The sequence below is a fragment of the Apis laboriosa genome, unplaced genomic scaffold (genome assembly GCF_014066325.1).
Source record: "Apis laboriosa isolate Shangri-la unplaced genomic scaffold, ASM1406632v1 scaffold33_cov142, whole genome shotgun sequence".
In the NCBI taxonomy this organism is placed as follows: domain Eukaryota; kingdom Metazoa; phylum Arthropoda; class Insecta; order Hymenoptera; family Apidae; genus Apis; species Apis laboriosa.
In genome coordinates this window covers 100,533-121,080 of record NW_025222887.1, presented here as the reverse complement: position 1 = coordinate 121,080, position 20,548 = coordinate 100,533, and the positions used below count along the sequence as shown (strand labels likewise).

At 41.6% G+C, this 20,548-nt stretch overlaps 3 protein-coding genes across 3 annotated transcripts in view; 2 read left to right on the top strand and 1 right to left on the bottom strand.

Annotated features, from left to right (window-relative positions):
* LOC122714560 overlaps nt 1–9,846 on the bottom strand; it is a 30,215-nt gene extending 20,369 nt beyond the window's left edge. Inside the window, exon 1 of the mRNA XM_043935996.1 lies at nt 9,765–9,846. The gene's annotated coding sequence lies outside the window, so the exon portion shown is untranslated. The remainder of the gene's footprint in view (nt 1–9,764) is intronic.
* Nucleotides 9,847–9,951: 105 nt separating this feature from the next.
* LOC122714605 lies at nt 9,952–10,942 on the top strand. Its single transcript, XM_043936080.1, has 2 exons — nt 9,952–10,038; nt 10,592–10,942. The coding sequence occupies exons 1-2, from the start codon at nt 9,952–9,954 to the stop codon at nt 10,940–10,942; spliced, it is 438 nt and encodes a 145-aa protein (XP_043792015.1).
* Nucleotides 10,943–17,271: 6,329 nt separating this feature from the next.
* On the top strand, nt 17,272–19,347 carry LOC122714575. Its single transcript, XM_043936025.1, has one exon. The coding sequence runs from the start codon at nt 17,312–17,314 to the stop codon at nt 18,683–18,685; it is 1,374 nt and encodes a 457-aa protein (XP_043791960.1). The 5' UTR covers nt 17,272–17,311; the 3' UTR covers nt 18,686–19,347.
* The last annotated feature ends 1,201 nt before the right edge of the window (nt 19,348–20,548 follow it).

The window sequence follows — 20,548 nt, the reverse complement described above, 5'->3', positions numbered from 1 at the left end:
CTCTGTAAAGGGTTTATCAAAAATACGAACCGCCGCGATTCGAAACGATTAATTCGCACTGCTTTCGTGTGTATATATATATGTGTGTGTGTGTGTGTGTGTATTACGTATACGGGTTGTCGAATCGGGGTGTCGAGATTTATCGTTATCTAGAGAGGACGTCGGGTGGTCATTCTCGATCGTTGGCCTCTTTGGGGCCACGTTTTCCATCTCCCATCCCTCTCCTCATCTTTTGCCGCTATCGCGCCACCTCATCCTTCTCATCCTCTTCCTCCTACCCTTCCCTTCTTTCTCTCCCGTTCGTCTTCTCCCGTTCGTCCTATAGTCTTATACGTACACGTACGTGCGTACGTACATCCACCCTTTTTCTTCTTCCTTTCGCTCCTTTTCTCTTCCTTCGACTAGAACCCACCTCCTCCGGGAACACTGATATCTCGAGAACGATCAGCGATCCGGCCCCCTTCCCTCCTTGCGTTCCTCGCGAGGGTACGTATCCATCCAATATATATATATATATATACATTGTCCTCTTTTTTCCAACTAAACCGATTCTTCACCCCCGCCATTACGCCTCGTGCGATCCTTACGATCGTGCAATCGATGAATAATCGATAAACGGAGAGAAGAGGGGATTGGAATATGCAGGCCGATGACGAGGACGACGAGGCCGAGCGGCGCGCAGAGGCCGAGGTTGGGGCGAAAAAAGGAACGTTTTCCGTTTTCAAGATCGCGCTAAAAACCGGACGCGGTTCTCTAGCGCGCGTTCTGGGAAGGATCGGGGTCGCGGGACCGTCGGTACGGGCGTTCGTGTACACGCGAGAAGACGCGACGCGATGCGAGGCGGGGCGAGTGAAGTGCGATGGGCGATCCGATCCGATCCGAAGGCGAGGCCGGGCGACGAGACGAGACGAGACCGTGGATGAGGCGAGCCGAGGCGTCGTCGCCGCCGTGCGCTTAACTGCCCTATAAGGCAGTTCTTCTCTCTTCGCTCACTCCTCTCTAGTCACCGTTGTCTCCGGGACTTGTACGCCGACCGTTGCCTCTACTATAGGCGTTCTTCCCGGCCACGTGATCGATCCATCCCTCTCCCCATCCCCCTCCTCCATCTCTACTACCGTGAAATCTTCACCGATCAGAAAAATGAAAAAATTAAAAATCTTCTCCGATTTTGGTTTTCTTTCTTTTTTTTTTTTTTCGTTTTCCTCGAGAAAATTCTCACGAGGAGAGAATTCTCATTGGACATCGATCTATTCGTTGATCCCCGAAACTCGAGTAGAGGGAGAGAAAAGGAGAAATCTTCGATCAGAAAAAAGAAAATTTAAAACTTCTCCGACTTTGGTTTTCCTTTTCTTTTCTTTTTTCTTTTCCTCGAAAAAATTCTCACGAGGAGAAAATTCTCATTGGACATCGATCTCCCTATTCGTTGATCCCCGAAACGCTCGAATAGAGAGAGAGAGAGGGAGAGAGGGAGGGAGAGAGAGAGGACAGTTTGATGCGCGTGAGCCGCATTTTCGGCCGGTTCGATCGTGAAACGGAACGTACGGACGTTGGTTCACCATTGTTTTGTCCCCTCGTACCGATGAATCCTCTTTATTTGCAACCCGCATATCAATGAATCGGCGAAAAAGAGAAGAAAAAGGATCGTCTATTAGACGGTGTCACGTTTGGGTACGCTAATTACTTCTCGGTAACGAGCCACTTTTTTCCCAAACTGCCTCGCGCTATTACGCTCGCCGTACGCTTCACGGAACCGTGTTGCCCAGTCCATTAGAATCGTTTGATTCCCCTCGAAGCGCGGGGCAATCGCGTTGCCAGTCGATCGCCGAGATCGAGCCTGTCGTCGAGACTGTCTTCTTCAGGTATCTGAAACTCGCGCGGTCAACTAGCAACCGAGAGGAATTTCTTTCCTCTTTTTTTCCTTCTTCCCCCCCTCATTGTTGTCGCGAAAAAAGAGCGTAAGTATTGTTCCAGCTTTATTCGATCCTCGAGCGATATAATATTTCGCTGCCAAGGTTTCAATTTTTCGAAACGCGTCGAGTTCATTTCGCATTTCGAGAAAAACCTTTCTCTATTTCTCCTCTGCAACAATGTGCACGATCCTTTCGATCGTGTTTTTTCCCTTTCTTTCTTTTCTTTTTTTTTTTTTTTTTGGACCAGCCTTTTTTGGACCATCTGTTCCCAAATTACGATTCGACGAGCCGAGCACGAATCGTTAATTCGATCGAGGAAGATAAGCGTACTTTGCACAGAGTTGCCGATTATACTGTATCGAATCGAGCGCCGCAATGATTCGAAGTGTGCGAGTTTGAAACGGATGCGAACCCTTTACAAAAGGCTGAACGTTGATTCGTTGATCCGTGCCATAGGGAAAAAGGTACATAACCCTCGAAATTGTCGCTGCGGGCGGTTTTAACTAAACAAATATACGCAAAAAAAAAGAAGGAAAAATCGGGCGTATCGCGCGAGAGGAGAGATTGATCGAACCGGTCAAATCTCGAAATCTGTTTACACCGTTCAATTCGTTCGAACGGGCCTCGAAAATGGAGGTCAAACGAGAGCAAACGTTACGTAGGATATATGATACGGCGAAACTGTACAAGTTAATATCTCAGTTTGATTAAAACGACTCCCTCTACGTGACAAAGATACATCACACGATATGGCGCCGAATATATCTCGATTCTTTCTATCGAGAATCCAACCAACTTTTGACGATTCCCTTTCGAACGATATAGACAGAGGAGTACAAGACGATCGATGGTAACTTACTGTTACCCGATTCGAAGTTTTCCGGGTCGAATGTTTGAAAGTGGTGCACACACGGATTCCACATTCCGAGACATTCAAACTGCGACGTGTCTGCAACGCGAGTCGCATTCGAGATTATAGCCGCGGCCCGAGCCAGTTTCTAGGCGGAATCGGCGAAACGAAACACTTGGCTGAAACACGGAACTCGGTGCTTATTGGCGCGGATCGAAACAGTTTTCTAGATGAGTCGTCTGGCGAGAAAAAGGGGAGGAGAAGGAGAAGGAGAGGAAGGAAGAAAGGAAGGAAGAAGGAAAGGAGCTGAGCTGAAAATTACTTTCGCGCGATTTCCCCTCGGGTCCAAGGACGAATCGGCGCCAAGGTCGTCGTATCTCGAGCCAAGTGGAAGAAGTTGGGGATATATTGTATTTGTGTCGTTACAAAACGGATATTCGTCGAAATATCGCTAGAAAAAGAAACGTTAAAATATCTATTATTTAATTTATCTATATAAAGTTTATATTAAATTTTGTATTAATTAACTTATTATATTAAATTTATCTTATATAAATTTCGTAATTTTTAGTTTCGATAGTAACGATGTTTTATAATTTCGTTTAATATTCGAGTCCAGTTGTCGCGTAGCAGAGCGAGAAGTATTACCACTACGTGTATAATTCACGATCGAATCGATCCTTTCTCCGATTAATATTACAATTTCATTTGATAAAATATATTACGATTACCATGTACGTATAATGCTCTACAATAAGATTATCTTTCTAATTTCTTACGATACAACGACACGTTCCTACCATTTTTTTTAACAAGCGATCGAATAAATTCTCTAGGAAGGGAGAGAATATGTTGAATTACGAGATGCTCGCCACTTCGAACAACGCACCTATTCGTACACGGATCGATCAATTTCCATCGTTTCCTTTTCACTTTCCTCCGTCGTTGTTCCCTTCTTGAATACCCTCGTTAAATTTTTAAAATGTAATGTTGAGAAGAAATTCTGGAAAAGGAGGAGGAAGAAAGTAGATTGTAAAAGAAGGAAAAAAAAAAAAAAAAAAGGAAAAAAGGATCGATTCGTTTTATCACCGACTCTCGTCTCGAGCGAACGATTTTACTTTACCACGCTTCCCATTAATCCACGTAACCGCGTAATCTTTTTCCATCGCGCTCATCTAGGATTCTACCATCTCTACGCACCGGTGATCTCTCCACCGAAATCAGGAACAACCGGATGTAGAAGTATTTTATACGTGTCGTGCACTTGGCAGCCATGTATGTAGAACGAAGTGCGGTAAATCGGGCGCATTGCCACGAATAATATGACCCTGACTACGCATTAAAATTCGCTTCCATTTTCTGGCTTCCGCGTGCGTGCCTTGTTCGGTTAATACGGATATTATGGAGAACCGATGGAGAATTTCTTTCTCTCCTTTTCTTCATATCTCTGTACAGATATCGGAATTTCGCGATTACGATAATTCCCCGATCGATCTTTCACGACTTTACCATTAAATCGATGTTAATCGGGAGATGTAGAGAAAGAAATTTATTTTTTTTTTTTTTTTCTTTTAAATGGGCCCCTCTCGATCCATCTTTACCCCTCCTCGCCACGACGACGACGAAGACGACGACGAGTTCCGTACCATCATCTCGAGGATGAGAATTCCTCGATGAGGTCGCCGCATGATACAACCGGTGTATATGTATATATATATATATATATATATACACCACCGGCAGAAGAACAATCTTAACCGCGCGCTCTTTTCTCATTTCTCCCCTTCTGGCTTCCACGTATTTCCGTTTATCTCTTAACTGTCCCTAAACAGTTACTACTTGGAAGAAATCGCTTCTCGGCCACGAGTTTTATTACCGTGAACACCGTGCCACGAGGCATATCGAGGATCGAGAGCCGGTAGAGTGGCCGATTCGAATATCTCGATGCGTGGAAAACGCATTTTATCATTTTCGAATGTCGCGCGATCGAGCCGAATGGTCAGCCGAAGCGTCGTGGCGCACTTTTGTCGAGGTGTGCCGGAACGGCTTGGAACGAAGGGAGGAGGGAGAGGAGGAATGAATCGGCGCTCGCAAACACGTCGTCGTCTGAGTGGTAGCCTATTATTTGTGTAGCTCGCGAGTTAGCTTCGTCCATTACTTCGCATTAACAGAGTGGTCTGTTTTCTTCTTTCGTTTCCTTTGCACTCTTCTTCCCCTCCTCTCCCTCCTCTCCCTTCTCGTCGTTCCTTCATCCTGTCAGACACGTTGGCACAGGTAGGCTTGTCCCACGATGCAAAAAATGCTTTGTCGAATTCGCTCGGGATTCATCATTCCACCACGCGTGACTCGAACACGCAATTTGGATATTACTGGATGCACTTTAAGCATCCTTTTCTCTCTTCCTTTTTCTTCTTCTTTTTCTGCTTTTTGCTCTCTCTCTCTCTCTCTCTCTCTCTCTCTCTCTCTCTTCAAACCGTACGCGCGCGCCTCTACACCACGCCACGCAAACTACACACCGCTAATCGCGTAAACGCTTATGGCGATCAAGCATGTCCCTATTACCAGGCTACAACCGGTGTTTAACCTACTGCGCGACTTAAACGCAATTTTGATACGCGATGCTCGAGCACCGATACGTTCGACCTTCCCGCTCTCATCATTTTATTTCGTACAACGTTGAACGAAGTCGATGCCTGAGACTCGTCTAGATGCTCGGTCTAGTAACGAGTTATTATAATCCGTGACGAATAACTTTCTCCTCGCTCTCGTATTACATCGGAATAATCAGCTTTAATGCTGTTTTAATGCTGGTTTAAATAAATAAAAAAAAGTAAGAGAAACGTAATGATAAACGACGTGGGTATATCTAATTTATACGTACGGACGTACCGTTAAATCGCGCTTCTTTGTAAAACGAAACCCCGCTTTATTTATCGAATTACCTTCGCCTCGGTTTATTTCACGCGCGCAACGAGAAAAGGGAAGGGAGAAAGGAGCAACGGTCTCGCTCGCACGGGCTCGCTTACGACGTACGAAAGAATTGTATGAATCTATCTATCGATGTACGCGATATGATATTTTACTTGAACGCGCAACCCGAGGGATAAAATACGAAGAAGGTATTTACTCAATGGAGACGTAAATAACGCGGGCGATAGCACGAGCGATTCGATATCTTGCTCGATCGCACGGCCGGTATCGGGTGTATCTGTTTTACCACGCACAATCGAGGCCCGCATAGATTCCGTTCCCGGTGGCACGGGTAAAGGCTATAAAACATATCGATGCTTAATCCTGTCAGACGCCTCGGGTGTCGACGCGACAAAGCAAATAGCAATGGTACATATATAATATATATATATATATATACACCGTTCTCTGTTGGAAAATTTCTGAATGCGTATACGGGCCTCTGTTTCCAAGATTTGCGTGGATTCGAGTCCGGCGATACCGAGCGAGCTAATTATACTCGTATACACGAGTGAGAAGCGTGAGAACTAAGAGGCCGCTGTGAAGCACGTGGCACGCGTATGCCTATTTACCGAGTGTTAGTAGTGTTGAAACGCGATAGGTGAATAGCGTGACAGCGAGTGAGACGAATGTTAGGCGTGACGTGGCACGTGCGCGCGAACTCTGTCCGTAGGCGTGTATATCCGCGGCGCGGACGACGTCCCATTAATTAGGTAGACGGGGGTAGGAGGGCTTTAACGGTATGGAAGAGAGGACACGTGGCCGTTAAAACGCGTACGCCCCGAACGAACCAACGAACGATTCGACGCCGATCGGCTCGGCGACGGAGAGGGGTCTAGGAGACTATGAGATCGCGAGAGGTCACGCCTCGCGCGTGGGAAAAAACGAGAGAAAAGGTCTCGGTGTCTCGGTAAATATAGGCGCAGCCCGTCGTCGTCGTAGCCGCGGTAAAAATCGGGGGGCATGTTCCCGAATAACAGTAAAAGAGCGGTTTATTTGCATTTCGCTTGTAAATCACCCGACGCCCTGCCTTCCACTCCTAACCAACCCGATTCGACCGCTTCGTTTTCGGATACTTGCATAGGTCTTGGACACCTTCTTGGAAGAGTTGAGAAATCGTCGCGTGTACAGCTTCGATAACTAGCATTGAAGAATCGTTGACGCTATAAAAATCTTTTCCCTTAATTTTACAATTACTCGAAAAGGGGAGTGAGAAAATTTGCTTCGAATTTGTATCGATACGAAGGGAAGGAATTGGAAAACGGAATTCTCGTGTAAAGCGGTTGTGAAATTATAAGCGTTTAACGGATACGAGAGTGGATCGAAAAGGAAGGGATCTCTCTCTCGTCTGGATCGGTGCGTCCGGTGGTTGTCCACAGGCCGAACGTTTCTTGCTGAAAGTTGGAACGCGAAGGGGCCACGCCGCTTCTTGGAGGCCGCTCGGCTCTCCTCGCTGCGCGCGCGCCACGCTCGCACCTGTCAACTAACTAGTCGAACCTGATTAAACTCTGCCCCGTGTGTCGTATCGCGTGCCCCGCGTACTCCCCTTCCTCCTTAACTCCACCTCCACTTTCTACTTCCCGTTACCCCCTTCCTTCGATACGTTCAGTCATGTCCCCTTCCCTCCTCCTCCTCCTTCCCTCCATTCGCGCTCTATCGTACCTTTCCTCTCTTTCCTTTTCTCCTTCTCTCGCTCTCGCCTCCTCCCCCTTTCTCTTTCCCTCCCTTTCTCTCTTCACTCGGCTTCGCTTCGAGACCGATGTTGGGCGCAAGCCACGTTCCGTAACACGGCGGAGAAGAGTTACAGGATCACCGATACCATATCCGACTCCGCTCCGCGATCTCCGACGTAGAAATACATCCGAGTTGGCCAAATACCTCCTCAAGATGCTTCGCTCGAGATTAGGAAGCGCTAGCTTACCTCCTTTCCCTTACGTGCAAGGAGGTATAGGATCGTTTATCGATCCGTGCTTTCTTTCTCTCTCGCATCCTATATTTTTCTCTATATTCCAAGCTTTATCTTATTCCACGTGCGTTACGATCGAACGGAGTTTTAGATTCGTGCAACTTCTCTTTCTCTCTCTCTCTTTCTCTCTCTCTCGCTCTCGATTCTTTTCGAACTACTTCTCTCTCACTTGTTAATTCCGTTTCGACCACTTTAGTCACGCGTTCTCTTCTCCTCCTACAATTTTGAAATGTGGCAGAATATAGAATGAACGTGGATTAGCGGGGAAACCAGAGATCCCCTCGGTAAATCGTAGAACGTGATTCACGAATAGATCAGATATCGAACCAATCTCTGGATGTATGTTTCTAGTAATTTGATTTAATCGCAACGAATTCGGACGTTTGACGCGAATGAAAATATAATTTATCGAAACTTTAATCGTTTTTAAAATCTATCGAATGTTTATAGAATATAGACAAGTAAAAAATTAATTTATTTAGAGTCTCGAATTGGTATGGCAGGCACGAACATTTTCTCTCACCCGCTCTGCAATATCGTTTGATAAATATCGCGAATGATATTTTGTTGGGAAATGAACAAAAAAGTTCTTTCGTGAGAGTGCTTATTTCACGGGATAACAGTTTTCAGATGTAAGCGACAAGATTCACGTTCACCATGTAACATTGTCACTGTATTTCACGCGGTTATATACGTGTAAAGAGAAATAATCGTTCGAGAGAAGTCATTAACATACGTATCCTTTAATGTATTCGGTTATACCTTGAACGAGAATACGTTTGAGAATACGCTGTACGAACCTCTGTAGCAATAGGCATACGTAATTTATATTTATGTATCCATGCAATTATTCCGCTTTACGAAGAACTGAAATTGTGAAAAATTCCTTTCCTTTGTTCCTCGTTTATGGCCTTTTGTCTCTCTTTTTATTTCATTCGTGGTTAATATCCTTTCGGTAACGTATAAAAATCGTTTTAATTAACGTATAAAGAAACGTTTACCTAGCTCCGCTACAAAACTTCTTACTAATGAGGATACACCTATTTTGTAACCAAGTATTCAATTAGCACGTTATATTCATATAAATTCAAATTATTTTATTATCTCCTCGTTCCATGGAATTATCATACGCACGATGAAACAACTTTTTTTTTTTTTTTTTTATATATATATATAATATTTCACCGATACAACGAGCTTAAAAGAGCTTCCATGTTTTTATAGATCCCGTAGATTTAAATATAAATAATTTTATACGAAGAAATAAAAGATTTTATTCTGTGTAATCGAATATCCTCGAATTTCCTCTCGAAAAACATTTGGAAAGCATTTTAGAGTTGGGTAAAAAAAAAAAAAAAAAAAAAAAAAAAATACATCGAGGGAGAAAGCGCACAGGCGATGCACAGTCGATCCAGTGAAATTTTAATCGAATACATGGAAATCGATTTAACGAAAGTTGACCGAATCCTAAAACCGGAAGGAAAAACAGCTTATCGGCAATTCTTGATCGTGGTTAATTAACGGCCGCTTTCAAATTCAATTCCGATTATCTTTATTTCCGTAAAAATTAGTAATAGGAATTATACAAGCAGCGCCGCATCGCATAAAATCGTCGAACTAATGATTTATCCGGGAGAACTTGTTGCGTATTTCGTAAGATGGCGTGTCGTGGCACTTATTAAACAACGATATAAGAAAACGAAGACTCCATTTTCTTTCGATTGAACTTTTTTTTTTTTTCTTTTAATCATAAATACTCGATCGGATCGAGATACAATCGAAAGAAAACTTTTATTCCACTTTTTCCCTTCGATTGTATTTCACGTTCTTCCCTCTTCTTTTTTGATTTATCTTTAACTATTTTTATAAAACTTGCTTTCCTTTCGTTTCCACTTTTTCTTTTTTCTTGTGATCGTATCAAAAGGATTTCTGTAATAAATAATTCCATGATAAACAAATATCGACGATAAATATTGGATTCTAAAATAAAAAAAGAAATATATATAAAATTATTGTTGCGTACACATTCTAGAACTCCATTCTTTCGTACCAACCGTTTCGTACGTACCTTTTAAAATACGAGTTTCATTTTCTCTCTCCCTTTTGTTTCGCAAGATGTGACATCTTCACTTTATTCGACGACAGTTTATACGAAAGGATCACAATTTCCTCCTCGTTACAATAGGAAATTCCCAGTTAATTCCCACGGTTGTAAATCGTTCCTCTCCCTGCGGAAAGATAAGAAAGATAAGAAAATGCATCGGCCAGATTACATCATTCCTTGGGTGGAAATGCGGGCGAGAGACGAGAACATTCGAAAAGCATTCAAGTGTTATCCCGTGGTAAGGGAACTTTCCAAACGAATACGGGGGGAGTTTAATAATTAACGCGAAGAGAGACAGAGAGAGAGAGAGAGGGAGAGAGAGAGAGAGAGAGAGAGAGAGAGAGAGAAGCGTGTTCGGTTCTATTCCAGAAGAGAGTGAATTCGTTGGCGGTAAAGCTGAGACAGCTCTCGGTACGAGAGATACGGAAAAACCATTTCCCGCATTGCCCGGGAAATCTATTATTCGGGACGAAATTTTCTTTTCTTTCCGCTGTCTCAGATCTCCGGCCGGGTGATGCACCGTTTATCCACGATCAAATATCACGTCCTATCCTATCCACGTATAATGTATTAATATTTCGGGGGATGAATGCAAGATTAAAATTCTGCTAGTCGATTAAATTTGCAGCTTTTTGCATTGTTTTATATTTAACCAGTTATTTTGAAAAATATTCTCGAAATTTGATCGAAAAGAAATTCTTTCCTTTTGATAAATCCTCCGTTTAAGTATTAATACGTAATTGAAAATCATCCTGAAACGCAATCCACTCGGAGGCAGAAATTGATTTCAGTTGGAACCGTTCGCTCCGCGACATTCGATCTCTTATTTTAACAATAACAAAGAGGACAGCACGAAATGGGCGTACGAGCGTCTTCATAAAGTGGACGGTTTCGATCCCGGCAAGCCGCGTTGCGATCGTATCAAGCAGAGTCTTATTTGGTTGGAAATCTCGAGGGAGAATAAAGGTCTCAAGATCCCTATGATTACCAGTCACTCGTACGGTCGACCGAACAGGGTTCAAATCGATGTCCCTGAAAAGAAGTATCATCGATCCAGCAAACTCAAAGAATTTTATTCTCGCTCCGGCTTTGAATTAATCATTGACGAGGAGAAACAGGAGAAACCGATTTGTCTCAATTAAAACGAGTCTATTGTTGGACGAATCTATTTTCTCCTATATGATTTAACGATCGATTTATTATTCGATCGAATTAAACCACGATATAAGTAAGAACGTTTTTTTCATTTACGATAACAATTATATCATTCATCTTAAATTTTCGTATATTTATAATTTATACGTTTGATCTTATTTTTTTGAAGTATTTTAATCAATATATATATATATATATTGTATATTATGTTTTATTATTTAATGTATATTTATATATTTGTATATTATTTTATACTATATGTATTTTGTACAATGTATAAATAAATAAATAACATCGATTTTTCAACTCAATCTTGAATTACTAATTTAAAATTTAACGTAAAAAGTGGTAAAAATTATCTTCTTCGATCTGAAGAAACGAAAAAATTCGATTTCCTATCTGACATATTTTTTTCAATATTATAGAAATATCATTACGTGATTTTTGTGTACAAATCGTGTAAAGAAAGCGATAGAAAAATTAATACTGGTGGCGCCATCTCGCGTTTGGACGCTGGAAGCTTCGATTTGTTACTAGCAAAGCAGAATATGCAAGGAGGTATTCGTGACGTCACGGACAAAGAGAGAACTTGTGCGAGAAGGACAGAGAGTAATACCTCCCACCATTTTGAAAATTCTATATTGAAAATTAATTAATTATTCGTTTTTTACTAACAATTTTTCTACTTTTAAGTTCGCATTTTCTTCTCGAATCTTTGTACAACTTTCTCGTGTCAATTTTAACGCAAAATTCTTCTTAATTAATAATTTATTAATGATTATCGTAAACAATGTTTCGACCGCAATCCCCCACTCCGTGATCAAGTAATAACAAATTTATTCATTCAAACAACAGCGTAATTACGAATAAAAATAACAATGAAAATAGAAGAAGAAGTAACGTTTCAAATATATGTATTGATATTTATAAATAAATTTTATAATAATAAGAAATTAATGAAAAATTCGTTGCATATCAGTAGCGTTGGTACGGTCGGTAACATTATTCGTTAATAAATAATTAAAATTTAATTTTCTACTAAGAATTTCTGCACTTTTAAGCTTGTAACTTGTAGAGTTAGAACTCTATACAAATTTCTCGCGTCAATTTGTGACGCGAATTCGTTTTTAATTAATTATTTAATTTAATTAATTAACGATTAATGTTACCGACCATACCGACACCGCTAATATCTAACACGATTTTCATTAATTCCTATATAATTATTATAGAATTTATTTATAAATATGAATACACGCATTTGAAACGTTACTCCTTCCCCTACTTTCACGTAATTTTTGTTCATATTTCTGCTTTCATTTAAACGAACAAATCGATTATTTATTACTCGGTTACGGAATGGGAAATTTCGATCGAAACGTTGTCTAGGATAATTGTTGATAGATGAATAATTAAAAAGAATTTCGCGTTAAAATTAACACGAGAAACTTGGGCGAAGCTTCAACTTTAAGATACGAGTCTAAAGGTGTAGAAATTTTTAGTAAAAAATGTGTAATTAATCAATTTTTAATGTTTAGCGTTTTCGAAATGGTGGGGGATATTATCTGTCCTTCTCGCACGTTGATCTCCTTGTCTGTGACGTCACGAATACCTCCTTGCATATCCTGCTTTGCTAGTAACTAGTAGGAACTTCCAGCGTCCAAACGCGAGATGGCGCCACCTGTACTAAATTTCATATTTATTTTCTTCATCTAATTTATAAGCAAAATGTATTTCCTCTAAAATTTATAAAAGTAAAGGAAGAAACGAAATGACAATTCCATAACTTTAAAAAATATTTGTTTGAGGAAAAGAAAAACCTTGTATTGAATTCTTTCAAACTATATATATATTTTTCGATTAAAAAAATATAAAATTAAATAAATGGTCGTACGTATATCACGATGTTTCGATAAAACTTGATAAAATTTCGAGTGCCAATTCTTTCCTACGTATGTTTCGCTGTATAAATTTCGATTTTGAATTAAGAGAATATAACTTGAAAAGAAGTGGCACGTGAAATTTGTTCTCAAATTTCAAGTTAAAAATTATTTATAAAATGCGAACTTGATAACTTTTCCATTATTTCCTCGCATAAAATTATATTCGATCGATCATTTTTATCAACATTCTATATTCTAACCAATATAGTATATTTTCTGTTAATCCTTGACTATCTCTTTTCCCAATTGCCGATTTGAATACAGATTTCCACGCTGTCGGACAGATCAACGAAACGGTGAACGTGGAATCGTTTCAGATGTGCATATAACGTTTGCTCCTGCATATACGGAATTTAAACCAATATTGGTTCCTTCGTTAAACGTGCATCGAAAATTCCATACTTTTACGTTTCACGATTATCATCATAATTTCCACGTCGGATTTCCAACGTTGAATGGTTCGTTAATGCCATTATCGCATTTTTCAACGATATTATATTTAATAATTAATACAAACAACGCATTGAACAAACATTAATGGATTTAACTGGAAAGCTTAAATATTTTCTTTACGAGTAGAAAATTCGAAGCCAAATTAACCACAATTTCGAATGTAATTTCCGCTTTGGAAATCGGTATTGCAAATTAATTAAAACGTCTCTCGCGAGAGCATAATTTCGATTTTAATTTCGTTACCATGAATTTCGAAATACGCTTCTCCCGAGCGTAGACAATTTTATCCATTATCTTCGAGGATGTATCGCGAATTGGTATCAACTGTATCTCTACCTTTCCACTTGCCGTATTCGAGCAAAAGTAGCGCGATACTCGATTCGTTGTTTTCGAATACGCTGGATAGACACGAGAAGGAGGTACGAGAATATACCTACTACTTCTAGCTGGTATCAAGTTTCATGCAAGGGTATCGAGAGATCGCTGAAATTCATAGGTATAGTAAAGTAACGAAAGGAAGTCGAGCAGGATTTTATATAACCTAGAAATACACTCCCTATAGAACGTGTGCTCGCGAATGCGATACAATTGTTCGTGAAAACCGTGAAATATACCGTGAAAATATTATTCCTTTAAATGCGATATAAACAATATGGCGAATAAATACGGAATTAAACGTATCAAGAAAGCAATTTATCAAATCGAATATCGTTCGCGATTCAGATGAAAATATTAATTTTACGCGACATAACCTCTCGGTTGCAACAATTTTCTCGACGTTCTCGTTTATATGGTCGTTATTCCGAGGAAAACGTCGATGAACATCAAAAGTTCAACTCGCGAGACGGAATCTCGATCGAAGGAGAAATTTCGTTGCAAATTTATGCGCGTTAACGTGATATAGATATTCATCGTGGCTGGTTAATCGACCAGGGTCACGGCCAAGCGGCCCACTTTTTAAATTCTTTCTTTTTCGCCCCGTTAATTAAAAGTTTAATTAAAGCCACGCCAATTAATCAGAATTCTGTTTCGGACTGTTGTGGCCGCGTTCTTCGTTGTTCACGGCAGGGATTGTTCACGGAAAGAAATAAAAAAGACGGCGTTGTCCTGTGTTGTTGCCGGCCAATTAAAAAGTCGTCTCGGCCAACAAACTTTCGCCGTTTAACGATGTCCAACGGAGTCCAACGAAGTGAATTTGTTGCACGAAAAAAACCTGTTCAAATATTAATCGTATTGGAAGAGAGGACATTCGAATTGGTTTCTTTCGAATAAATATTTAATCTCCTTTGATCAATTCGTTGCTCGCAATTTTTCTTTCGCTCGAACATCGATATTACCTCGATTTCCTTCCAACAAAAGCCGCTTAATGACCCGGTTAATTTTAAATCGAATAAATAACGCTCGCCATGCACTGATCACGATTTAATCGTGATTCAAAGGGCTCGGATCCTATTTTCTTTCTCTTCTTCCTGTCGGCATCGACGAGAAGCGACGATGCACGGTCGGTCGGCAGGGAATCATGGACGAACGCCGCTTCACTCGATCAGCAATAATTATATCGGCTGCGCATCGGCCGCTACTTCTCTCGGTCCTTCGTGGAACGCAGTCAATCTAATTTTGCCTCGCGTCGAGTAACGAAACGGGTATCCAGAGCGTGACCTTCCTTCCTAAGAAGAATTTTTTGGCGAATAATTTCGACATTACGACGTAGCCCTTCGAAAACCTCAAGTAACGAAGTCGAAAGAGATATATTTCTTGGCGAATAAATTCGACCAAGGTCTCGAAGTAGCCCTTCGAAAATCTCGCGTCAAGTAACGAAGTCGAAAGGGATATTTAGAGTGTGATCTTCCTTCCTAAGAAGAATTTCTTGGCGAATAAATTCGACCAAGTCTTCAACAATTCGACGTAGCCCTTCGAAAACCTCAAGTAACGAAGTCGAAAGAGATATCCAAAATGTGACCTTCTTTTCTAAGAAGAATTCGTATTTCTTGGCGAATAAATAAATTCGACCAAGGCTTCGAGGTAGCCCTTCGAAAATCTCGCGTCAAGTAACAAAGTCGAAAGGGATATTTAGAGTGTGACCTTTCTTCCTAAGAAGAATTCGTATTTCTTGGCGAATAAATTCGATCATTATGAGGTAGCCCATCGGAAACGAGCCTCTCTTTTCGTCATTTCATTTTCTTTTATTTTTTTTCGAATTATGAAGGTTATTATTACATTTACAAAAGATGGATAAAATGAAATGAAGCGGTTGTCACAAACTCACGATGAGCAATTTCGACGAGTATGTATGCAATTCCCTTTCTCCAACTGGAAAAATTTCCCGATCCAACTTTCGCGCGTTTCTTTTCGCGCGAATACTACATCTACTCGGGAAATTCCATGGTATATCGTATTTGTTTCAGGATTTACACGTCCACGCTGGCGGTGCTAAAAGCGCATCCGACATTAATCCCTTAAGGATCAGCATTGCCAAGCATTCCCAAAAGAAATCAGGCGTTGTATGCTTTCTATCCACTCGAGGGATTTAAGCGGAAACGTTGAAATTAATTTAAAAAAAAAGAAAGAAAGAAAGAAAGAAAGAAAGAAAGAAAGAAAGAAAGAAAGAAAGAAAGAAAGAAAGAAAGAAAAAATTGGAGCAAAGTACAATACTATATATATATATATATATATATATATATTTATCGAGAATTGTAAGATTGTTGTCGGTATAAAAAAAAAATATATTTGTATTTGCTCGATGATTTAAAAAAAAGAAAAATTCGATTTTCTATTCAGGAACCGCGTTGTTCACGAAGAAAGTCGATAAATCGGATTTTCATTTCGACGCTTCTCTTCTAATATTTATCCAACTCGTTTCGTTTGTTTAATTGTGTAAGATCGTGTTTGATCGTAATTTATGAGATACGAACGCCAAAAGCGACGTTTTGGGCGTTTATTTAATATAACTCTTCCATTCTCGTCGAAATACTTTAACGCGATAACTATAGCATGATAAAAAAAGAAAGAAAGAAAGGGAAAAAGAAAACCTCAAACAATTCATCCAACCAACGTTACGCTTCTGCTCTTCCATATTGTCCCAAGATTTAAAACTATTCGTCAATTGATAATCCATTTATTGCCACTGATATTTCAATTTTTGCGTATCCATAAAAGTTCTTCCTTTTGCAAACACCAAATAAAGACGCGTATTTTTTTCCCGTTGAATTCGTTACTATTTCGTGAAAAAAAATTTTCCATATTTACTCGTTATTTCGTGTCTCCAACAATGACTCGCGATAAATATCCTTTTTTTTTCTTTTCTCCTTTTCCTCGAGTAATTTCGAACTTGAAAACTCGTGCATCCACTTCGAGAAAAAGCCATCGTCCCTTCCTCACCTTCCTCGTTCTAAAAGAAAAGAGAAAAAAGAATTTCACGCCGAGATGAAAATCGAAATTTCATCGATTCTATTTATCCCAATAATAAAACGATCAATTGATAGAAATTTTTCTCGAGACAACTAACTTATTGTACATCGTTGCATCGATAAATCACTATAATTATATACATATAAACGTACCACGCGATCGTTGCGTGCTAACATTTTTTCCCCCTCCTCTCTTCCCCTTAAAAACGGTATAAATCGCGGAGCGCACATCTCTCGTCATATCTATTTCCGGCAGATTTACGGGATGTATAAATTATTAGAATCGGGACATTGTTTGTGTCGAAACAATGCCTCATTGAACCGTTCGCGCCGACCTCTCTCTCTCTCTCCCTCTCCCTCCCCCCCCTCCCCAATCAACGCATCGTTCCGGATCTTTTATCTGAGTGTTTCGGAATCGCGTCACCGATAAGACGACACGGTGTTTGTCGAGGAATCATTCTCCAACGTTTTCCCTCGTATTTACAACGCCCAAGTTTCGTATAAATTTTCGGCGCACGGTCGGCGACGCGACGAGTCGAGAGCCGCGGGAGCGATGGCGATGCCGATCAGGGCCGGCGATTCGGCACCCGTTGGCCGCCGTTGCGCCGCCGATTCGAGGGACGAGCGCCATGCCTCCTCCTCCTCCTCCTCCAAGGACGACGACGACCACCGCCGCCGAGCGTCCGCGCTTCTCCTCGACTCCGACGTGGACGAGATCGTGGAGCGGAGACTTGGCACCGACGAGTTTCGCGTCTCGAGCTGGAGTTTGGACAAGTTGGGGGAGACGAACGGATTCTTGGGCCAGTACTACACCCTCTCCGTGAGGGTGGAGGGTGGAGGCGAGCCCCTGAGGTTCTTCGCGAAAACGCCACCGCCGACCTCCAGCCCCCAATACGACTTCCTCGTGAGGCACAACACGTTCAACAAGGAGATCGACGTTTACGGTGAGATAATACCCGAGATGGGGTTAGGGAGCGGGGCGAAGTGGCTGCCCGACTATTACCTGGGCAAGAACGATCGAATAATAGTTCTTGAGGACGCCGTGGACAGCGGTTACGCGACACTGGACAAGTACGCGACGTACGAGAAGGGGCATTGGATACTGTTGGCTAGGGCGATCGCCACCCTTCACTCGAGATCCTTGATCCTGGACGAGAGGCTTCGACGTGGCGCGGGGAGGACGATGCTCGACGTTTACGGCCGTCTGTTGAAGGAGGTGGCGTTCGTGGAGAGCGAGCCGTTGGCGGGCAAATATCTGTCCTCGTGCGTGAAAGGTGCCTGCGCCATGGTCGACATGAACGAGGGCCTGGGGAGGGGCGAGGCCGCGGCGATAAAGGATTGGATCTGCGAATGGGTGCCGAGATTGCCGGAGATCGTGGTCCCGTCCGACAAGTGGAGGAACGTGATGTGCCATCGGGATCTGTGGTCCAACAACATCATGTTCAAGACGGACGGCGAGGGCGAGCCGATCGGCTGCTACCTCGTCGATTTCCAATTCTTGCGCTACAGCCCACCCGCCTACGACTTCGAGACCGCCCTCCTCCTCACCACCTCCCGAGCGCTGAGACGCGAGTGCCGCGACCTATTCCTCGACGTCTATTACGACGCGGTGAGGAAGGAGTTGTCGGTCGAGGGCCTCGTCGCCGAGGACTGTTTGCCACGGGAGGAATTCGTGAAGAGTTGCGAGGGGGCGAGAACAATGGCGTTGGCGTACGCGGTCGCCAATATGCAAATAATGCTGCTCTCGAAGGAGGCGGTCGAGGAGTATTTCGTCGGCTCGACCGAGAAGTTGGAGCACTACATGTACGGCGATCGACGCCCGGATCTCGTCGAGAGCGAGTGCCGCGCCACCGAGATGTACCGCACGCGCATCATGGAGGTGATCGAGGAAATCGGGGAGTACATCGCCTCCAAGGGAAAGTGGTAGGAAAGGGGGAAGTGAACCGACGGATCGTCGTATCTTACGATACTTGTGACGTGTAAAAAGGAGAAACGACGAGGCCTTTGCCAGAGCTTCGTAAGAGGACCGTTGTTCGATAGGAAGAGGGTAGTGAATCGGCCAACACATCTCTCGCTAATATCTCGTTTAATATTTCTCGTTTAATATTTCTCTCTCGGTACGAGAATACCGTGTTTTCTTCTATTTCTTACTTTTTTTTTTCTTTTTGATACGTTTCTCGATATTCGAAATCGTTGTTATCGTAATATCATCGTTTGTATATGTATAATAACGATATAATTGTTTGTTGTTCGATTATATTCACTTTTCGACCTTCGTGGAAACAAGCAACGCGACGTTTCACGAGAATTTGGTCGAAGCATATTTTTGAAAGGGCTTTTTGTAAGGGTAGTGGTATTTACTTGCCCTTTCGTTGATTATTAATAACGTTTCGCAAACAAGAAGTGTAGTACGCCAGCAGAAGTAGTGCTTTTATTATATCGTTTAATCTCGTTTCTGCTTCTCCCTTTCTTTCTTCCGTTCTTTCGCTCCGTTGTTCCGCTCAGCTTCCTTTTTTCCCTCCTCCCCCCATGATTTGCCTGTCAGCGATACTGTGCACGATAATAAAGTAAATAAAGTCACGTATGGAAGTCGCGCCATTGTTCCTTCCATTTTCCCCGAGCATATTTTATCACGACTCCTCGACGAGTTGCTCGTCGAACGAATGTTTGAACGATCCGTTTGTTGCCTCTTCACGTAACGCTTTAATATAATTATCTCACGCGTTCGTTTCTCGCGCGTAGGTAGCTTTGTTGAACCGAGAATCGTTAAGAAAGCTAATTTCCTCCCCCCTCCCTCCTCGAAACCTCGTCCCGCGATACGACGCTTTGCCGGCTTAAACGACGCCATCGCTCTCCGTTAGCCGAACTTTATCGTAAAAGGGAAAAGGGATTATGGCACGTAATAAACTTTGCAGAAATCCCGCAAGAGGCGGAGAGAGATAGGATAGAAACCCCTAATATTTAAAGTAACTTTTACCCCATAATCTTAACTCTATACGCGTTCGACTTTTACATCCTTTCGAGAGAAAAGAATACACGAGTATTTTGGCGTCGATGTCGCAACGATGACGTTAAAGAACGTTTGGAAAAAAGTAACACTGTTGAATGGAAAGAAAATACGCAAGTATTTCGATGTCGCAAAATCGGTTTCGATCGTATTTTTTTTTTTTATAAAAATATTACGAAAATAATTATTAATTATTCGCGAAACAGAATCCATTTCAGAATGAAAACGTTAGACTAAAGAACGTTGAAAAACACCGTTGAATGTCCTTTGGAAAGAAAATACGCAAGTCGCAAAACGGTTTCGATCGATTTTTATAAAAAATATCACGAAAATAATTATTAATTACGATTATTCAAGAATCCATTCCATAATGAAAACGTTAGATTAAAGATAAAGATTGAAAAAAAGTGAAAAGGAGGACTATTGAATTTTTTGGAAAAGAAAATAAAATCGGTTTCAATAGATATTCTATTTTCTTTATAAAAATATATGCTTGCGATTATTATCGAAAATAATTATTAATCATCTACGAAACATGAGATGAAAGAACGTTAGGTTAAAAAAGAGTAGCATGGGAAAAGAAGTAATGAAATGGGAGCAGTGTTGAATAGCTGTTGGCAAATTTATCTTGATTGCGCAATAATCGAGCATCCGATATTCCCCGGTTGGCGAAAATGAGAAACACCCGGTCCCATTCGACGGGCCGTAATGTTATGTCAGATTAAAGCAGAAGTTCGTTTTACGGCCGGCAATTCGAAGCAGCCGTAATCGTTCCTGCGTCGA

Excerpts from the sequence above, each read along its gene's own strand:
- LOC122714605 (XM_043936080.1), top strand. The coding sequence starts at position 9,952 with ATGCATCGGCCAGATTACATCATTCCTTGGGTGGAAATGCGGGCGAGA. Across the intron at positions 10,039-10,591 it reads CATTCAAGTGTTATCCCGTG|TTGGAACCGTTCGCTCCGCG; the intron begins GTAAGGGAACTT and ends AATTGATTTCAG.
- LOC122714575 (XM_043936025.1), top strand. The coding sequence starts at position 17,312 with ATGGCGATGCCGATCAGGGCCGGCGATTCGGCACCCGTTGGCCGCCGT.